Here is a 22,785-nt window from a genome sequence, read left to right as displayed (position 1 = left end):
ATAATAATAATAAATATTGAATCAACGTGGCTGTTTCCTCCGTTAAACAAAAATTAAACTTGAACTTTCTAGTATGTTTAACTTTGTTTAAGCTGATACTGAAATATATATATATACATTTGTATATATATGACTGGTGTATATATTGATTATTGTATTGATATTATTGATCTATAAAAACATTGGCCGAAGTATTAACAGATACTCGGTTAATTTCGTTAGATTACGTAGTCTGCACGTGCGACTTTGGCATTTGTCGTATCAAAAGTAGTGTCTGCGAGGCCGATGAAAACACAACATAAGTCTCTCATAAAAATAAATACATTGTAAATTGAACGGACATTACCGATTACGATTATTATTTCGTAAGCTTATTAGAAAATGTAACCTTTTAAACATGTAAAATCATAAGCTTAAGGCACATGTCTAAGCCGTTTAAAACGAAATGAATAAAAGAAATTGTTAAATATTTACGATCATTCAAAAGATGGATTTTCTATTATTTACTTCGACATTTATTTTATCAATATTGCTGTTTCTTCAAGGTAATAACTTATTTTATTTGATTAATCATTCAGTAAACAATAAAAAGAATTACGTAATTATGTTATAACGATTTTTTCGTTGACTTTCTTAAACAAGAAGCTACTTGCCATCTTTAAAATCATTTCACGGGGCCTTGAAGCGGAAACAAAGATTTATCTTATATTGTCCGATCGTGTGGTCTTTGAAATTACAATCTCAATTGTATACGATTTGCTATATTAAAAACTGGCCATATGTTATAGTTATATAACCAAAGTGCAGTGTACATATTGGCTGGTTATCTATTACTTTATGATTCATTTAGCACGTTGAATAACATTAATATGAGCCCCGTCATGACAAAACCCACATAGTGCGTTTGCGACCAGCAAGGATCCAGACCAGCCTGCGCTTCCGCGCAGTCTGATCAGGATCCATGCTGTTCGCTTACTAACCCTATTACAAGTAGAGAAACTGATAGCGAACAGCATGGATCCTGATCAGACTGCGCGGATGCGCAGGCTGGTCTGGATCCATGCTGATCGCAAACCCATTATGTTGGTTTTGTAAACATACATAAATTATAAAATGACCTTATTCTTCATCACTATTTGTACATATCTTCAGGTTTAGCTTGCTATTTAATAACAAAACTCGCACAAATTCCTGTTATAAATAAAGTGTAATTGCTACATGTAGTAAGAATACAATTGTCCCATGGCTTTACATCATAAGAAATGACGCATACACCTGCTTTAAAATTGAGGCGTTTTTAGGATACTTATTGAATAATAATAATAATAATAATGATGATGATGATGATGATGATGATGATGATGATGATGATGATGATGATGATGATAACACACAACAAAACTACATGACACAATGTGACATAATCATATAAATATGTTTCGTACTTAATATTGGGATTGGTGCATATCTGACCAACTCAGACATACTGAGTATACGAAAAAACGGACATGCCGGAAGTTATCCGATTGTTTTCACTAATTAATAACCTATTATTGTCTTTCCTTCCGGTAGGAGCATCAGGTGACAGCTGTTATAACATATACTACAGCGAGACTTACGAATGCACGTATGGATGTTGCGGCAGCAAGTACGACTACGACTATGGGTGTTGTACGATAACCGGTATTGTGGCCGGCGCCGTGTTCGGGACAATATTTATAGTGGCTGTGATTGTCGTGCTGGTTTACATATGTAAGAAGAAAAAACAACGTGGAAGTGTTATAAACCCATCTCCACAACACGCGACAAGAGTGACAGTTGTTCAACCTCCTGCGTATCGTAAGTAATATGTTACAGATTCTGCACCGTTTCTTTAAAGCCCGCTTTGTCGCCTTGTTTTTTGGTGAAATTCATGTTTTAATATTAAATCATGACGTCATTTAGAGCAAGTTAATGTAATAAGTGTTTTTCTTTATTAAGTTTGTTTATTTAATTGGTACAGTTTCTATAAAATTCTACTTAATCCCCATCTTAGACAATTATTTATTTTAAGACCAAAACGATTTAAAATAATAGCCCAATGTTAAAAAATGTCACATCGCATGAGTAAGTAATATTTTTAACAATCTTATAAGAAACATGTCGTAAATTTACTGTCACACATTCTCTTTAATATTTTAGAACCACATCCGCAAGGTCCTCCGCCAAGCTACCCAGGACCACCACCAGGTGGTTCCAGCTTCCAACCGGGTTATCCACAGCCACAAACGTATCCTCCTCCGCATACAGGTCCCGGATATGATCCCGCCTACCGACCGAAGTACTAAAACCGAAAACAAACATCACCGGGCACATTTGTTCAGACCGAGATCAAGGCTACAACGAATAAAACAGTTAAACTTCATTCTGAAATTAAAGCTGCATACCTCCAGATGAGCTAAAATATTTCATGGAAATCTAACTTGAAAAACATGTGAACAGAAAAAAAATCAAGATTCAAGTAATAATTTACATGTTATGCGCGATTAATGAATGATTTAGCCATATTTCGTCTGCGTGACTAACGCAATAAGGCCTGCTTTTGCATATTTTGACCTCTTTTTAGTAATCGGATTGTATGTGCCGTTTGCAATATGTAAATTATTTTCTTTGTTCAATTCACAATATTGAACTTTTAAATACATTTTTTCAAAATTTTCAGGAAAATTAGCATAAATCTGAAGAAATATTTAGTTGTTTCGTAATGTGCTATCACGTGCCTAATAAAACATTTGATTAACTCATAACAACTCGATATCTTTTGCCACTTCCGGTCTCTTTTGTTGAATACATAAGCATCGAAGTGACCAGGAACTAAAAATATTACCAACTCTGAGAAAAGGTTCACCGAATAATTATGAGAATCAATGTTTATGTATGTAATATCTTTGCACTATTCTCGATATAATGTGTGATTATTTAATATGTAGCCATAATTGCATTGAGTTGTTTTAAATAATACTGTTAATGACTATTATTTGCCCATGCATTGGTTTAAATAAAACTGAAAAATGAATTATTCAGCAGTAGTAATGGTGTAAATTCTCTACCATTATAAAGAGTAAATTGAATGAGAACTGAATTTATTGAACGAGTTGAATAATATTATATTTTACGAGCCTTTGGCCAGCAAAATATTATTTCATTCAAAGAGTTCAATACATTTAGTAATGAACCTACACGAATATAATTTTTTTACCACATACTGTACCCAAAATAAAGACGGTTCAAAGTGCAAAATAATATTTTTACATTGACGCGCCTATAGTGTAACGATAACATTTTGCGCGTCTTTACGCTATGTTTGAATAACGCAAATGACGTCACGTCAAAATATGTGCACGGCCGTGCAAAACGATTTTTACCGAGTCGTAAAATCGGAAAAGGTATGTGATAATTTATGTTAGTATATATTTTCTTTTTACAGTTTTACACATCTTAAGATGTTCAATTTCAATTTTTTTTGTATCAGACTAATACATTCTGACTCTTAGTTAAATAGGATAAGAGAATCTTGATGGTTTCCAGTCGACTTTGATAGAATATAATAGTGATGAAACGTCACTGTAGGGTGCATTACCCGGTAAGGTTGGAAATTTCTGGTTTGTAAGAAATGGACTTCGTCCGAACTAACAGGGTCACACGAGCCGCAGCGTCACGCCCTGCTTGGATCCGTTCGAAAAGAGCATCGATCATAGTGGAGATCGTGGTGCACTATACGGCAAAAAGCATTCGCAACGTCGAATATAACTCTCGTGCTTAACCTGTTATTAACAATACGAAGGTTAGCAAAATAAAGGAGGTAAAATTAAAGAAAGCAATTTCCAGTGTGTTGTTTATCAATGGTCAGTATCTGTTGGTTCTCACATGGTCAACAGGCGATATATTTTAAAGGGAAATAACTCAAGAAAGAATTAAATACTGCACTGAAAATGAGTTGTTTCCCTTACATCTTTCTTTTTTTTGTTCGAAAACAAGAAAATGTGTTTATTAAATAATTATTTGCAATTGATTATGAAAGGGAGGATAATTATGAGACTAGACAAATGAGCCAAAGTCTTTTAGCACATGCAATTTGTCCGGAATCTCTATTTTGTACTTGAACTGTTAATACACATAAATTATCCTTCCGATACAAAAGGTAATATAGAGCGAAACTACTAGCATATATGTTAAGTTTAACGTTGAATGGCGCGAGAATGTAAAATCTTGCTTCTTTATCTAAAAAAATACAGAAGAGCGGCATAAGACTTTAATGTCAATAAATGTCCTATAACTGGCGCAACCAGGACACCGTATATTTCAGCTGCAATAAATCCACGTGGAAGGTATCAGTTATTAATGGGGCGGTTATTAATATTTAAAGGTGTATTCTTAATATAGCTTTGTTTAGGGTATAGTTGTATATAATAGCTTTGATTTCTGCTCATTCCCTGCATGTAGAACGCTGTATGTAAACAAGGACAAAGCTGCAAGGGAATCTCGTGCATATTGTTAAACTTATACTTACCTTACTACTTTGTATCAGCGCAGCTGTTTTAAAATACGTCAGTAGGATTATTTATATTGATTAATTAAACTTCAAAAGCAAATGTATACAACTTTGTGGGAAACACGTGCACTGTAGCAACCCAACAATAATTTATTATTCATTTTGTGGTTCGCAGATCAAAATATTCCCATGCTGAACGATTGATTGGTTATCAGTCTGTGTAAAAAAAATGAAAATGTGGACTTATTATTGTTTGAATTGTTTGGATGTTAATGTAATTAAGAAGAGTTATCACAATCAACTGAAAGGTTTTATTTTATATTATTTAATGCTAATGTGAAAAAGCGTTCTTGTACCACGTAATAATGTTACTTAATGTGATTCCGCTTTGTCAGCCATGTTTGTTTCACTAAGTCTGCACGTCTGTCCAAAGTGAAAGTAGGCCAAAATTCATATTTTCCTAGCAAACAAATAAATGTATTGTCATAGAATGGTTTCGGGAGTTGAAACTGTGTCTCTCCCCCCCCCCTACTTTTGCCTGGCAACCACGAATTCGGGAAGAAACGGCAGATGTTTTGACGTAAAATGTTTTCGTAAGTTCACGTCGCGTTTTTGACCTGTCACACTTTCGCGCCATTACATGACAAATTATTGTTTCCCTTGTGGTGGGACGAAATTGTGAAAGGACGAAAACACAAAATGTATGAATTTTCGTATGGTGGTGCAAAAAGGTTGAATGTTGCAAATAAAGGAAGGTTTCGATACGAATTGTTTACGTCATAGACAGATAAAAAAAAATAACGGATTATACAGAATTAGCTTTGAATGACACGGTAAAAACATCTTTACAACAAAAACCGTAACAACGTTGGCAATAAACCCGATATAACATAAACCAGGCATAGACCATTGGCTTTCAATATGTATTAATTAATTATTAAAACGTATTGATATGCTACAGTACATGTAAAAACTTGAATACATACTTTCTTTCAAACCCATGTTCTAGTAAATTTATCTTATACCATGCATGCATGCATAATATTGTTGTCTTTTTAGGATTAAGAGTTGGACTGATACTTTTTTTATTTGAGAGAAGAAATCTGAATTTATTTTAAACTTTCACTTGTCACAAATTGATCAAAAGATTGCCGTTGTGTTTGCATAGCACAGGTCAAATAATAGTCGCGCTTTAAAGTCTCGACATTAAGTAAATATACATGTCGATTTACAAGGTGTATCATATACGTACATGTATACACAGAAAAATTGGATATTGGATATTCCCAGTGCATTAATGATTGGCTATAATTACCAAAAAAATGTATACTATACAAACTATTTTGAAGTGCTTTAAGAACGACTGTGTATAATTATATCTACGTATTAAAGACTTCACTCGATTTTTATTAATTTTATTTTGATCATCGGAAAGCTTGATTAGTATAATAGAAGTCCCATTTGGGAATCATTCTTTTGAATTGAATTAAGCAATTGGTTTTACTATACATTGTTGATCGATCGACTACAAGGTTAACAGGGTATATTTTGAGATCAAAGGAATCCTAATTTGAAAGTATGTATAAAGTTTTTACTCTTTCTTATATATGGTTTAAATAAGCGCATGATTTTCTTAAGCTCTTTTTGTATTCTTGTAAAAACCACTTCCGCCGGTGGATTTAAGATTTTCACAGTTCTAAAACTAATGAAACTTAAACCTTGTTAATTCTTTATTGTTAATCGAATCGTTTGTATAGGTATGTCCTAATAAAGAACTTCTTTTTGGCAAACATGACCCATTCACAAATCCTTTTTTTAAGAAAGAGTAAACCTTCTTTGGGTCATGACTTTGTAAGTTAACCGTGATATATTTAATAATTAAAAAATAAATTAACATCTTTTACTATGATATTGCATGCACTGTCATATTCGTATAGAACTTAATAAATTATATTGAAATAAATGTTTTATTGTGGCAACACATAACGGTTATTCGTGTAGTCTTTAACAATAGTTACGGAATACTGTTTGGGCCATCGCCAAAGAGTGTGTTGTTCTAAAATGCAAAACTGATCACAGTTCGATTATGAAAGTACGAAATCGCGACAGTACAATAATGATGAAAAAGACTGTACTAGAACGATAATACGACCGTACGATGACGGAAACCAGTCAGTACGATTTTACGATAATAATAATGCAATAGTGTCGTGTTTCCGTTATCGAACCATTGCATTAGCGTTTTATCGTACCTGTGCGTTGTCGTATTATCTCATTGTCGTATTATCTTACGGTCTCGTTGACGAATTATCGCAGTGTCGTTTTGTCGTATAATAGTACTGCCGTGTTGACTTATCATCATGCTGTCGCGTCATCGTATTATCATATTGTCGCGCTGTATTTTATCACGTGGACGTTCTTTCGTTATTATCTTCTTGGCTAGAATTGAAGAAAATTCATTCTTTGTTTGACATTCATGTAAGAATTAAATCACATGTCTTGCGGCATTTAACAAATCAAATAATTTTTTTTATTTCACATATATTTTAATTAATTTTAAATTAATTTAAATTAATACTTTATGACCGTTTCGGTTTTTATTACATATGGTAAGGATGTGTGTTTTGAAAAATATTTATAAATAAATACAATTTTATAGCGAAAATGCTGAATAAAAGTAATTATGATAGCATTTTCGTGTTAATTATCGTACTGTTGAGTATCGCTTTTCAGACTAGCACACTCTCAAGCAATAGCTCTAACGGTATTCCGTACTTTATAGTATAATACCATATTGCCTACCTCGGGGGATCAAGAATTGCACTAACAGTGTGTACAGTTAGTACATTCAATATAAAACATTAAGTCTTTTACAGTGTGCCATTTTTGCATTTTAAACTGATGTTGGAAATGAGTGGGATTTTTTAGTATAAAATCTCAAAGCACAAAACAATATGTTATTTCAATAAGCTAGTTATTAGAGATTGTAATAGTTCGCTTTATACAATTCTGTTATTTAAAAAAAAGTGTCAAAATTTTTCAGCGATGAAGAAGAAAGTTAGCACAGTGTCGAAGCCACTTCCGGCTTGGCTTCGTTTCTACGTTTATGGGATGCAAGGATTTCTGGATGAAATTGTTTTCACTGCAATATTTGACCTACTGTTCGAGCCTCAGGGGAACTCTCAGCTAAAGGGCTACAGCACGTTGTTCTCATTTCTTATCTATGGAAGTTGTAGTTTCGTTGTGGAGAGATTATATGTGTACATATATCTACAACACGGTGTACAGTGGTACTTTAGACTTCCGATTTATCTATGCATACTATACACATGGGAATTCATGTTCGGGCTTGTTCTAAGACAATTTGACGCTTGCTCTTGGGATTACAGTCATTATCCCCTAAACTTAATGGGTCTAATAACGCTAGTTTATGCCCCGGCCTGGTTAGTTTTGTGCGTTTATCAAGATTTTCTGGCGGATTTTCTCCTCTCTCTAAGAATCACAACAGAAGTGCACCAGGATGTGGTTGAGAATAAAAACGATTAACGGCGGGAGTAGAATAGAATAGTTATAACAATTAATAATGAAATAAAGATGATGCTATGTAGTCTGAAATAGTTTGAGGCAATATCAAGAACATAAATATTCTTCATCCAGATATGTATGGAGGCTGACTTTCGCAATGTCGTATTTTTACTTTTTTCGCCACTAAAATGAGAAAATACAAATGCGACAAAGTTTTTGATTTAAATTTTTGCATTCCCGGGGGAAAAAACACTTTCACAAAAAATTTAAACCCTTCCCTTTTCATGTTTTAGAAATTTGTATTTTTTATTTTTCCGTTTTTGCTTTATTTTATTACATATTTTTCGATTGAGCTTTTTGTATTGTTTGTTTTTTCCGTTTTTCGTTTTGGCACTTCATTTTTTTACTGGACCTTTTCGCATTTTAAAATTAAAATTTACATGTGCTGTATGTAAAAGTACGTATAATGTCAAATCTAAGTTGATAATTCGTCAAACTACATTGGTTCGAATAAATTTATAAATATAAATATTTTATTGAGAGTTAGGTCATCACATTTTGTAAGCTCTTTCTGTTGCTAATGATGTGCCCATGCACTTATACAATCGGATCTCGAAAATGCACAAATGTAGCAATGCGAAAAAGCCAAGTCTAGCAATGCGAAAACACGACAAAGTCGCAAAAAAATGGCAAATCACGGCAGATGCAATGCAAAAACACGACATATTGTATGTGTCGTATTATCTTTCTACTTTTGTCGTATTTTACTGTTCGCCTTGAGAATGTGATGGTACTACAACGGGGCGAAAAAAAGAAGAAAATACGAGGCGTAAATCAGCCACCATACATGCTTACACAGTGAAGGATTTTATTGAAACACTTGGTATAAAGATACACTTATTCCAAGATATGCAATTAATTTGAGATTAGTCAACCGTGAGAAATAGAGACAAAACGGCGCGATATCAAGGAGAATTTTTGATGATTTTGCTCTATAAAGCATTTTAATTTATAATTTTGTGGAATATATACAAATAATTTAGCATTGACGTCATGAAATAGTCACGGAATCATGAAAGGGAACTCGGTGCATATTATATTTTATTCTTTCGAAGAAAATTGCAATGTTTTATTTTCCTGTTTTCCTTTTTATTTTCATTACTTAAAACTTAATCAAAATACATGCAACAATTGGTTTGTTGTTTGTTTTTCCCCTAAAAATACGTAGTCTGAGGCTAAGATTTGCACAGTAAAAAAATACAGCCTTCAATTGCTTAGTGATTGCCAAATACATCGCGCCAACTATAGGTTTAATGTTGTTATATTCCCTTCCTTCAACCCATTAAAATTGTGGACATCTAACGTTAGAGGATTTGTCTCGGCATCTATAGAGTCGGCACACAACTAGGAAGGAATAATGCTATTTCTGTTGATAAACTGCATATCTGACAAATTTAGTTAATTATATCAGTCAACTCAGCTTTATCAGAGAGCTCACCAATATACATTGTAAAGAGAGGAAGGGAACGGAATATTTATGGTTTGAAAACATTTAAATCGAGTAGAACCTTTTTAACAATAATGTCTCTTTCAACTGAATAAAAACGATAGGGCTATTTGGGACTATTTCTTATCGATGTGGTCATTGGCTGTAAATGCATGGATTATTACACGCGGCATGACCTGCAGATGTCCTCAACTGGCTTTTTGTAGCATTTTACGATTTAAAAACGGACCACACATTAAAATCTAACACAAGATAAACATGACGCATATACTAAATAAGTGAATTATCTGATATGTAAATAAAGCAGTAAGTCATTTGACAGTTGAAGGATAAAATTTGAATATACTCTTCAAATGTAATCGCAATTGTTAGCTGTCAATTATTCAATGGACGCATCAGTGTCATATGGACCCTAGTCTTAGATCTTGCCGATGTTGCTATTACAGATGTTAATGTAAATATTTATATAATTATTGATAATCATTGTTATTTCCGTCTTTTTGAATGTTTTGTTTTCAAGAAATTTGACTGTGATCGATGGCTATTGGTTTGTAAAATCATTTATCTGTTTACTATTTTCTACTTTGTTTACTCCACATGGCGTCCATTCTCGTTCTTATTCATGGCTATTTTGGGTATTTTTGATAAATAGAGAATCATAAGTAATGCAACTAAGTAACAATACTATCAGATTTACACGGCAAAGTTCCAAGTTCAAATTGTGATTTCGTTTATCAAACTCTATAGAAATTTATTATACAATTCCAGAAAAAATATAAACCTTTAAAAGTCTCTCTTTTGAGGACAGAAAAACCTATTTGTCACATTCAATAGTGTCAGTGTTTGTCAGTAACTCTTGACAAAAATAAAGTGAAAAAATACCTTTAGCTTTACAACACTCGCGTTAAAGTGTAACCCTTTCATTAGCATACAAACGTGTTTTTTTATTTTAACTCTTTCTCTTACTGAGAGCACATATATTTCTTATCAATTTCGCCATTGTGAAATAGAATGAAACACATTTTACTACATAGGATAAGATGAGCAATACTTAAAACATCTTCAAAACGAAACCAAAATATTATTTTCCGACAGGACTAAATCTAAGTGATTTGACGTGCACTATTGCGATACAAGTATAAGTGTTATTGCTTTAAGGAACAATCAGTTTTTTCACAATCTCTCTGTGAAAGATCAACAATGATAACCTAAATTGTAGAAAGAGAACGGTAGGCATGTTGCTTAGCATTTGCAACGGATTCTAAAATCTGCTTTAAACTGTAGTCCTTTTTTTCGACTTGGAATTGGTGCCAGAATTGACAATTGAAGAAAAATGTAAGATTTATGTCATTCATAATACAAATATGAACATATTTAGGTAGAGTTTTGCCTTCCGTACTCCCGGTTGATGTAAACCTGACTTTATTCATGGCGTAGACCAGATAACGCCAGAAAACGAAATAGCTTGCAACTGAAGCCCGCTCTAATACAAGCAACTTTCAAGGTTATGCAAAGTGTTTGATAAAATGGCTTATAAACTGACGATTATCCAATATTCTGTGGAAAGCTTATATTTTTCCCCGTAGACTGGTGCATATCCTAAAGAAATTGGTACAAAAATAAAATATTTATGACTATTTTCTTGTCCGAATCGAGCAATATTTGTCTTGGAAATGATGCCGAAAATGACGTCAATGTCACGTGGGTATGGCCACACTGTAAAATAAAGGGAACAAATGTAAACTTTTTAAACGTTCACAGGATATCACGTGATGTTTGTATTCACATGTGTGTTTTGGCATATGCGTTCTTTTGGCCAAGTACGAATCAAATTTTGTAAGAAAATAGCAAAAGATATGACAAGTTAAGCAAATTTCAATGACTTGACCTTGTCAAATAAAGGTCCATGTCATATTATTAATCATGTGGTTTTTGATATGTATTCTTTTGTCCAAGTATGAATCAAATCTGTAAATAAAGTTATGACCTTTTAAAAAAGAGCCCAGTTTGAGCCGGGTGATGCTCCCCGAATAGGTTTTGGACACAGGAAAGTACACCTTGTAGTTTCAGAGTTATGTCCCTGGAAAAAGATCAAAGTGCAATAATATCAAAATCAGGCAAGGCAGAGTTACTGTTCTTTGCACTGCACTTCTAATCAATGGGAGCTATCAACCTACAAAGTGTCTTGTTGATACCTCTTATGGTTTCCAAGTTATGTTCCGGACAAAGTTCAAAATGTAAAAATGAATAAAGGGCAATAATTACAAAATTTGGCATGGCGGAGTTCAAGTTCTTGTGCACTGTTCATCTTTTCATTTAGATCTACAATACCTTCAAAGTTTCATGTTGATATTTCTTGTAGTTTTAGAGTAATTTCCAAGACAAAGTTCAAAAAGTAAAAATAAACAAAGGGCAATAACTCCAAAATTAGGCAAGGCAGAGTTATGATTCTTGTGCACTGCACATCTACTGATTGAGATATATCTACTTTCAAAGTTTCACGTTGATATCACTTATAGTTTTACAGCTATGTCCTGGACAAGATTTTTCTAAAAGGGGAGATAATTAAACAAGAGCTGTCCGTAAGACAGCGCGCTCGACTTTTTTATTGCTTGCCAATAAAAAAAGTTTTTGCAGTAAAAGGCAATACAAGAATCTCTGTATTTTTAAAGTGAACAATGGCCATGAGCATTAAGATATTTAGTGAAGAATTATTTTACTGAATTGTGTGATACCCTTGAACACTGCAGCAAAGTTTGAAATGTTTAAGTCAAAACATTGACAGTTAAGGGCCATAATTCAAATAAAATCTTTGACAGAATTACCTTCTCCTGGACATGTTTGGGAATCATGATTGTAAACAAGTATTCCAACTTTCAAATTAATATCTCAAACAGTTCAGTCAAAAAGTGGACTGGTACTAAAAACTTAACCAAGATTCTAAGTCGATAAAAGGCCTTAATTTTTAAAACAAATCCTTGACAGAGTTACCTTCTCTTGCGTACAGATGGGGTAATGATGTGAAATAGCATTAAAAGTTTCAAAGCAATATCTCAAAGGGTTAAGGCAATAAGTGGATTTTACCCATATTCAATGTATTTTCTAAGTCAAAAAGGGGCATAATTCTGTCAAAAACCTTGACAGAGTTATGTCCTCTTGTCTGTTGATGAAGGTCGTGATGGTAAACAAGTATGGTCAGTTTCAAAGCAATACCTCCAATGGTTTTGAAATAAAGTGAGGTGGTACAAAAAAACTTAACCAAGCTCAATACACTTTCTAAGTCAAAAAAGGGCCATAATTCTGTCAAAAACCTTGACAGAGTTATGTACTCTTGTCTGTAGATGGAGGTTATGATGGTGAACAAGTATATGGTAAGTTTCAAAGCCATACTTGTAATACTTCTGAAATAAAGTGGGGTGGTACGAAAAACTTAACCAAGGTGTGACGCCAACGCCGACGCCGACGCCGGGGCGAGTAGGATAGCTCCCCTTTTCATAGAAAAGTCGAGCTAAAAATGAGGCTTAACAGAGTTATGGTACTTTTGCACTGCACTTCTATTCAATGAGATCTATCTACCTACAATGTTTCATGTTGATATCTCTTATAGTTTTAGAGTTATGTTCCAGCAAAGTTCAAAATGCTAAAATTAACAAAGTTTCATGTTGATAATATTTTAGTTTTAGTGTAATTTCCAAGACAAAGTTCAAAAAAATAAACAAAGGGCAATAACTTCAAAATTAGGCAAAAAAGAGTTATGTTTCTTGTGCACCGGACATCAACCCATTGAGATCTATTTACCTACAGTTTCATGTTGATATCTCTTATAGTTTTAGAGTTATGTTCCGGACAAGATTTTTCTAAAAGGGGAGATATTTACCTACAGTTTCATGTTGATATCTCTTATAGTTTTAGAGTTATGTTCCAGACAAGATTTTTCTAAAAGGGGAGATAATTAAAAAAAACGGGGAAAATAGAGTTATGGTTTTTTGACACTGCACTCCACCTCAATGCCCTCTACCACTGTATGAAGTTTAAACAAATTATCTCCAAGGGTTTTTAAGCTATGCTCTGGACAAGACATTAGACGGACAGACGGACAAGGAGGCGACTATATGCTCTCCCTTTGGGGAGCATAAAATTTCATAGTTTGACCTGCACGATCAAAGTCAATTCAAGATCAATTATCAGAATAATCCAACATCTCGATTTTGTCCTGTGTGTTTATTTTGTCAAAGTATGAATCTGAATCAAGTCAATTTAAAGACAATTTAAGCAAATCTCAATAATTTGACCTTGACCATTAAGGTAAAATTAAAGTCACGCGTCATACTTGAATTATTCAACTTAAGATTTTGTGATGTGTTCTTTTTTCCCATATTTGGAGGTGTGACCTAGTTTTTGACCCCAGGTGACCCATATTCGAACTTAACCTAGAAATAATCAAAACAAACTTTCAGACCAATTTCCAGGATATTTAGATAAAAACAGTAGCCACTAGTATTAAAAGATTTTTCTATTTTTAGCTCCTGTGACCTAGTTTTTCATCCGAGATGACCCATGTTCGAACTCGTCCGAGCAATTACCTAGACAAGCATCCTAACCAAGTTTGATGATGATTGAGGCAAAAAGGTGACCACAAGAGTGATAACAAACAAATATGTAGGATGACAGATGAGGGACATTCAATGATCCTACAAGCTGACCCTGAGCTACCTCAGGTGAGCTAAAAAGGCAAACATTAAATCTATTACATGTATATGTAAATTCAAATTGTATTAAAGCATTAAATTAATGATATTGTATTTGTAAACATTATTTACCTATTTTATATATGGTATGTATATCTAACTTTTAGTTCTTGTAACTATGAAAAAAAAGTAAATAATTATAAACAAAATTAAGAGACAAGATAATATTAAACATGGAGGGCTAGATGTATGATGTACATGTATATATAGATCTACATGTACCTTGGACTTGATGATGTTTAAAATTAATAAACTTTGGCAATCGTCCAATAACCCCCTTGCTACACGGCTTCTGAATTTGTTACCAAGATGGTTTTTTTCAGAAAAAAGTATCAACTTCCAACAATTTACCAAAAACAGGCAAAATGTGCACGAAGTGATCAGGGGACGAATAATTTGAGTTATTGACTCCGTCTCGAAATTCAGAAAAATTGTCAAATGTATCGTCAAGAAATCAATTAGGAGTAAAACATTGGTTCTTTAGTAAACATGCTATTACGTATGTTTAATCATATCGGCATAATTTATCGGTAAATTTTTACTAAAATAGTAAACACTTACCCTACTTTCACTTTGTATTTTCGGAAAATTCGAAGCGAGTTAGGTAAACAAGAACAACATGCGAATGAAACTGATAATGTTTAAAAACGTCAGTCTCAAACCATGCCACTAGTGTTAAACCCACAATCTTTTTCCTCTGCCTGCTTCATATGATGACTGTCCGAATAATTCCATGATATACAACAAATATCCATGAAAAGGTTTGAAACGTCGCGCATTTCCTGCTCTAGGTCAGCCATCTTGTTTTTGTTACTATTTTTAGCACAGTCAGTGCTCTCCAGTCGGTAATTACAAATAGAAAAACTGCTATTGAACGAAATTTTCACCTTAGGATAAAATTTAAGTTAAGGAATTTCTTGCCTAAGGAATTCACTTAAGGGATTTTTGACTTCAAAGTTAAGGGAAAATTTTACCTTAGGGAGTTTTCTTCAAGATAAGGACATTTTTCCCTTAAAACTTAAGATCCTTTATGAATACGACCCCTGGACGCTAATGACATCCTGACTGTAGCAACAGCTGGAATTTTTCTTTGAAAAAGTCAAGCAAATAATATCTGTCATATATGGTTTGAATCGGAATATTTGTCCCTAGAGTACCCATCCAATGGGTGGTAATGAGGCTTACAGATATTCTGATCTGAACCTTCAACACATGTCAGATATTTTTTCTTGTATATTCTACCATTGTCTATGATCATAACTGAGTTATGTCACTTCTTCACTTTTAATTAGGAACTTTTCCAAGAGTAAGTAGGGGGCAGTGAAATCACAAACAATATAAAATAAATGTTTATTATCAAAGTGTTCTTTTTATGCAATAAATACGCCTTACTACAACTTCATAATATGACAAACATTAGAAAATAAACAGAACATTTATTCAATCATGATCTGGCCCTACAATGTAAGGCTTGCGTGCTAGTCTGGCTTTAAAAAAAGTGGATTGTAGTTGTACAGGCTGGCCTGGTACTACAATGTTGGACAGTGCAAGGCTGGTTTAACTACACAGGTGAACTGTACAAGCTTTCTTAGCTCTACAATTTTGGTAGATGTTGCAAGGTTGGCCTGGCTCTACAATAGTGAACAGTTCAAGGCTGGCATGACTGAACTGGTTGACAGACTGATCTAGCTCTACAATAGTGGATAGTGCAAGGCTTGCCTGGCTCTACAATTGTGGAAAGAACAAGGCTTGCCTGACTATACAGGTACTCAGGATGGCCTAGCTCTACAGAAGTGGACAATGCAAGACTGGACTAACTTTACAGTAGCGGTGAGATCAAGGCTGGCCTTGCTCCACAATAGTGGTCAATGCAAGGCTGGCCTATCTCCACAGACTGGCTCTACAATAGTGGTCAATTTAAGGCTTGCAAGGCTCTTTACAGACTAGGTACATCTGTCATTTTTTGTTGCTTAGACCAAAAGAAGCCAATTTTATTTACATAAACCTATTATACCTTCTATATTTACATAAACATATTTATCTTCTGTGCAATCTCAATTAATCCATAGTCTAAGTAGGTTTAAATTATCAAAGCAATCACTACAACCAAAACAGATTGCATTTTAAGAAGACTGCACTTCACAATTTCCATATATTGCTCATATTAATCAAACCATTATTGATTATTTGTGTAATCACCTTGAATTTCAGTATCAATCAACAAAGTATAAACTACATGTAGTAATTCCTCCATTCACAATGCCCATTTAATCTAAACACATTATTCAAAATTCCTATACAGTATACATACATGTATATTAAAATACAAAATAAAAAGAAAATTAAAGAGACAAATTTTAAATTAAGACAATCTAATGACAAATCGTTATGCTTTAAAACATAAGAATCATTAATGAATGTAAAAGAAAACAATAAAAATCATGCATAAAAAATAATAATAATAATTAAAAATAGCACCGAAAGTTTTTATTAATGACACAGTAAAGACTAAAGATGCACTTTGGATTTTGGCAAGCTAAATTTAAACAAATATCAAAAGAGTGCATAATATCTTTATACCAAAGTGTTCTAAATTAAGAGTCAATTAAGATATCTGAGAGTTTCTGAATTTGGGCTGAAAGTTTCTGAATTTGGGCTGAAAGTTTCTTAATTTAGGCTGACAGTTACTGAATTTGGGCTAATAGATTCATAATTTAGGCCAAAAGTTTCTGAATTTGGGCTGAAAGATTTCTAATTTAGGCTAAAAGTTTCTGAATTTGGGCTGAAAGTTTCTGAATTTGGGCTGAAAAGTTCTACATCTCAGTAGGTCTATATGATTTTTTCTGAAAATTCTCTGAAAAAAGTTCAAAATAAAGCAAAATTTCAGAAATCAATTCCGACACAAACAGATTAAATTCAGCTAAATTCAGATCACATTCACCAGACAATATTTTTCATGATCAATCTCTAATTTCTTTTATATCTGTAATTAATTGGAAGACCAGACTGTATGGTAAGTTTTTGTAACTTATAAACATTATTCCGTGATCATGATTTTCAAGCAAAAAAATTTAAACAAATCCAGCTTCATTTATCTATATAAAAAGTTTTAAAGTACAAATTATTACAAGAATGGTTTCTACAAAGTATAAAATGAAAATAAAACAATCTACAATTCATCTAAAACTGAATCTACATTATGACAGCATATTTCTATAAGCCCTGAGCAAAGTATTGACTGTTTCTATAAGCAGAACAATGACTTATATCTTTTGATATAAGTTTATATATCAACAATATCAAATTGTGCATAAACAAATGTAAGCATAGCTTAAAAATATAATAACAATTTAAAGTGACTTTATGTATACCCCAAAGTACATGTATAAATGGTAAGTGTATAGGTATAAGTTAAAATAACTGTGCATTTTATCATTAATTATTATCCATTTTATATACTGCAGTCCATGAATAATTAATTAATAACCTATATGACTTATAGAAACGTCAATATTAAATATTCCTCAGAATTTATCATTAAAATTAGTGTAATAAAAAGAGCGAGGCAGTAATTTACATTTAAGACATGCAATGTTTGTCTTCTTAAAAATACTTTTGACATCATTTTATATTTTACTCTTAATATTAGTCATAAGCAATCATTGCTCAATCACCCTTACAATACAAAATCTTTTGAAATATATTGTTCATTCAGCTCAACTTCACCACAAAAATAAGCATCATGTAGCTTTATCTAACAAAAAAAGAGTAATAGCGATGCAAGCAAAACAAATACTTGTTATATACATGGACAAGAACACTTTGACCTTACTCCTTTTGATTAATTAAGGTATCAATGAAAAAAAAAATGATGGAAAAGTCAATGTATGGCACAACCAGGTTAAAAAATAACCAGAATAAAATTAAAATGTAAATATTACTTTTTTGATGTCTGTTTCATGTGTTTCCTGTACAGTTATCATCAATGGACCTTTTCAGTTTTTAGCAGTGAAAAATATTAGCCCCACCTTTACAATTCTTTGCTAGGTCAATTGTTCACAAACAGTATTTACAAACAAACAATGTATTCTTTTTGCGTAAATCAGGTCAACCAGTGACAATGTATTATCCCAGTGTACCAATTGGATAACAAGTCATCCAAATTGCATAAAACTGTTAAAGGGGCTAAACTGAGGTTTTTTTGACAATACAGGACTGAAATAATTTTTCAAGATTAATGTTCCATTTGATGTAGGTCTAGATCAATAACATGTGTGTACAATTTCAAATCTTTAGCTCACTCCATTTTTCCTTACTAAGACTTGAAAAGCGTTGCAATGCTTTTCACTCGAATTTGGTTAAGAAAAGCACAAAAATACAACTTTCAATTCATTTGGGAGTATATTTCTCAATTTTCTTTTGCATATCTTTCCGTTTTTAAGTGCCACAGTTGTTCTATGTAAGAAATTCAAATTCTATGTTTTTAGACTTTTGGACCTCAGTGGAGTTCCTTTAACACTGGAATGGTCCATTAAAATGATCATTGATGTATATCAATCATATTTTTTCTATTGATTAAAATGTATATCTATACAGATTATGAAAAGTGATAAATTACTAAAATGTCTAGAAATAACAAAAATTCACCAAATGTATGAACAGTTTTTTTCATTTTGTAAAAGTGATGAGAAAAGATGGTCAGAAAAAATGAAGAGGTCATTTATTAAATATAATTTCAATATTATACAGATCATAATATCATGCAAAAAACATGGCATTGCATTTTTATCAAAATTATGAAAATATGGGTGTGCAAGTAAAATATATGTATACAAATGTGTTATGTATATACATATATGAGCCGCGCCATGACAAAACCAACGTAATGTGTTTGCGTCCTGCATGTACCCAGACCAGCCTGCGCAACCCTATAACAAGTAGAGAAACTGATAGCGAACAGCATGTATCCTGATCAGACTGCGCGGATGTGCAGGCTGGTCTGGATCCATGCTGGTCGCAAACGCACTATGTTGGTTTTGTCATGACACGGCTCATATCTATATTATTGTGTCATCCAGTAATGATAAATTATCACTATGGTTTAGAATTAACCACTTGATACAGCTATAGTATCCTTATATCTTATTACTTTGTTCAGTATATTGTCACCTTAGTACAGTAATGAGTTAACTCCTTATATAATTTAATAGGAGAAAACCTGTTACATCACTAAGGTGATTAACTATATCTGGGACATGATATAACATGACAGGAAACCTCCGACAACAAAACTGGAAATCAATCTTATGTTGGTATCCAACTTACAGTCAATAAATCAATAAGCTTAGAATTTGTATAAGAGTGATATATTTCATAACAATGTGTTAAGATAATGTAAATACAAAAGGAATTTTAAAATCTTAGTTGTCTATATTTCTATAAAAACCTATGACTAAAAGATACATTTCACATTGGCCAACAAGACGAAATGGCAGTATATGCATCTGACTGGACAAGAAGACAATACATCACTAATCTAGAGTTGCTTGTGCCATTTTATAATGTCCCAGAATAAATATTTAAGACAATATCCCAATATCCAAATATTAAAAAAATCTAAGTTTATAGCATAAATTTTCAGTTTCACAACCAGCACTTCTATGAACACTTTATAAAATGACATTTTATAATATGAGAAAAAAGAGCTGTCCGTAAGACAGCGCGCTCGACTTTTTTATTGCTTGCCAATAAAAAAAGTTTTTGCAGTAAAAGGCAATACAAGAATCTCTGTATTTTTAAAGTGAACAATGGCCATGAGCATTAAGATATTTAGTGAAGAATTATTTTACTGAATTGTGTGATACCCTTGAACACTGCTTGCCTATAATACAAAACATTGACAGTTAAGGGCCATAATTCAAATAAAATCTTTGACAGAATTACCTTCTCCTGGACATGTTTGGGAATCATGATTGTAAACAAGTATTCCAACTTTCAAATTAATATCTCAAACAGTTCAGTCAAAAAGTGGACTGGTACTAAAAACTTAACCAAGATTCTAAGTCGATAAAAGGCCTTAATTTTTAAAACAAATCCTTGACAGAGTTACCTTCTCTTGCGTACAGATGGGGGTAATGATGTGAAATAGCATTAAAAGTTTCAAAGCAATATCTCAAAGGGTTAAGGCAATAAGTGGATTTTACCCATATTCAATGTATTTTCTAAGTCAAAAAGGGGCATAATTCTGTCAAAAACCTTGACAGAGTTATGTCCTCTTGTCTGTTGATGAAGGTCGTGATGGTAAACAAGTATGGTCAGTTTCAAAGCAATACCTCCAATGGTTTTGAAATAAAGTGAGGTGGTACAAAAAACTTAACCAAGCTCAATACACTTTCTAAGTCAAAAAAGGGCCATAATTCTGTCAAAAACCTTGACAGAGTTATGTACTCTTGTCTGTAGATGGAGGTTATGATGGTGAACAAGTATGGTAAGTTTCAAAGCCATACTTGTAATACTTCTGAAATAAAGTGGGGTGGTACGAAAAACTTAACCAAGGTGTGACGCCAACGCCGACGCCGGGGCGAGTAGGATAGCTCCCCTTTTCATAGAAAAGTCGAGCTAAAAATGTCTTAAAGAAACATAAGCATATACATTGTGTAGTTACAAATATTTTAAAAATAGTAAAAAAAATTCTCATAAAATGATATAATAATATCATCGCAATATTAATGATACATGAGCAAAAAATAAAACAAAAATAAAAATAATATCAGCTTTTTCACAAGAGTAACAAGACATTCCTGCAATAGCAAAAAAAAAAAAAAAGTTAATAAAAAAAATTAGAATAAAAAATTACCAAACAAATAATTACAACCAATATAAAAATTGCCACACATTTATGAACACCAGTTCATGACTTAACCAAATGATTCAAGTATAAAAACAAGCAGTTATCATAGTATTGCAAGCAATCCATAAGTCCCCTACCTGTAAGAACCCCAGCAACATTCTGAAGGGCCATTGGCCATTCACTTATGTTTCTATTTTAAGTAAATTTGTTGAAAAAGTTCTTTAAAAGTGATCACAGGAAACAGTTTTTATGTACAGACAGACAGACGGACTGAAGGACACTCTAAAGTTATTTTTTAAACATCCCTGTTATCAAAATATAACATTTTTAAAAGCAAAATTTTTAAAAAGGAGATAACTCTTGAAATAAAGATGCAAGATGTCATACATGATGTGAGTGTAACAAAGAACAATTAGTAATGAAGGTATGAATAATGAATGTTTATTTTGAATTTGAAGTAAATAAAAGTTAAAAGAACGAATAAGAAAAATTGAAAGTTTAAGGAGGAGATAATTCTGGAAATATGGATGCTAGATTTATAAACCTTGTCATAATATTATGATGTGAGAGTTTGAAGAAAATCCTATCATGATTGAAGAAGTTGGAGTAAAAATTACCAACTTCTCGAAAAAAAGTCTAAGTTCAAAAGGGGCATAATTCTGGAAATAGTCCTGCTAGAGTATTGAACTTTTTCACAAATGTTGAGTGATAATAAGAAACATAGATATGAAGTTTGAAGTAGATACATTCAGAAAACTAGAAATGTGTCCATAGGACACGGATGCCCCCACACGCCACTGTTCTGTCAATCTTATGACTCTAGGTCAAATATTTTTTGGACTAACATGTGCCACAAGTTGAAAACTTAAAATCAACAAAGGGCCATAATTCTGATAAATTTTGTTCATCCCAGGAAGTTTAAGCAAAATCTGCCATCCGGTTTAAGAGGAGTTGCATTCACAAAATTTCTACATAGTATATAGTGAAAAAATCAACAAAGGGCCATAATTCTGTTAAATTTGGTCGCAGCAAAAATTCCTTCCTTTTATACCATCTACACATTAAGGTTGTTCATCCCTGGAAGTTCATGCAAAATTTGCCATCCGGTTTAAGAGGAGTTGCGTTCACAAAATTTCTACATAGTATATAGTGTAAAAATCAACAAAGGGCCATAATTCTGTTACATTTGGTCGCAGCGAAAATTCCTTCCTTTACTACCATCTACACATTAAGGTTGTTCATCTCTGGAAGTTTAAGCAAAATCTGCCATCCGGTTTAAGAGAAGTTGCGTTCACAAAATTTCTAAATAGTATATAGTGAAAAAATCAACAAAGGGCCATAATTCTGTTAAATTTGGTCGCAGCGAAACTTCCTTCCTTTACTACCATCTACACATTGTGGGGGCATAAAAAGAAGTTATTAAAAAAACAACATTTTTTTCATGAAAATTTAAAGTTCAAGGGAGGTAATTCTGATAAATTTTGTGCTAGAGTTGTAAACCTTGTCACATATGATGTGGTTGATGACTAGCAACTTTTATTTAAAGTTTGAAGAAAATACCTTAAGAAATAAAGAACTTATAGTGAAAAAACTTAAAAACTAGAATCAGAAATCTTGAAATTCA

General features: G+C 32.7%; 2 protein-coding genes across 2 annotated transcripts; both read left to right on the top strand.

Annotated features, from left to right (window-relative positions):
- The first annotated feature begins 1,508 nt into the window (after positions 1 to 1,508).
- On the top strand, positions 1,509 to 2,749 carry LOC132730836 (protein shisa-5-like). The gene is made up of 2 exons (XM_060716882.1): positions 1,509 to 1,839; positions 2,182 to 2,749. Exons 1-2 carry the CDS (start codon positions 1,509 to 1,511, stop codon positions 2,325 to 2,327), a joined length of 477 nt encoding a protein of 158 aa, XP_060572865.1. The 3' UTR covers positions 2,328 to 2,749.
- Positions 2,750 to 4,604: 1,855 nt separating this feature from the next.
- Positions 4,605 to 8,253, top strand: LOC132730850 (transmembrane protein 229A-like). Its single transcript, XM_060716919.1, has 2 exons — positions 4,605 to 4,839; positions 7,575 to 8,253. The coding sequence occupies exons 1-2, from the start codon at positions 4,761 to 4,763 to the stop codon at positions 8,075 to 8,077; spliced, it is 582 nt and encodes a 193-aa protein (XP_060572902.1). The 5' UTR covers positions 4,605 to 4,760; the 3' UTR covers positions 8,078 to 8,253.
- The last annotated feature ends 14,532 nt before the right edge of the window (positions 8,254 to 22,785 follow it).

Source organism: Ruditapes philippinarum, unplaced genomic scaffold, assembly GCF_026571515.1.
Source record: "Ruditapes philippinarum isolate M1 unplaced genomic scaffold, ASM2657151v2 ctg827_1_1_1_1, whole genome shotgun sequence".
NCBI lineage: Eukaryota > Metazoa > Mollusca > Bivalvia > Venerida > Veneridae > Ruditapes > Ruditapes philippinarum.
The sequence above is the reverse complement of the archived record's forward strand: the minus strand, read 5'-3'. Positions and strand labels throughout refer to the sequence as shown.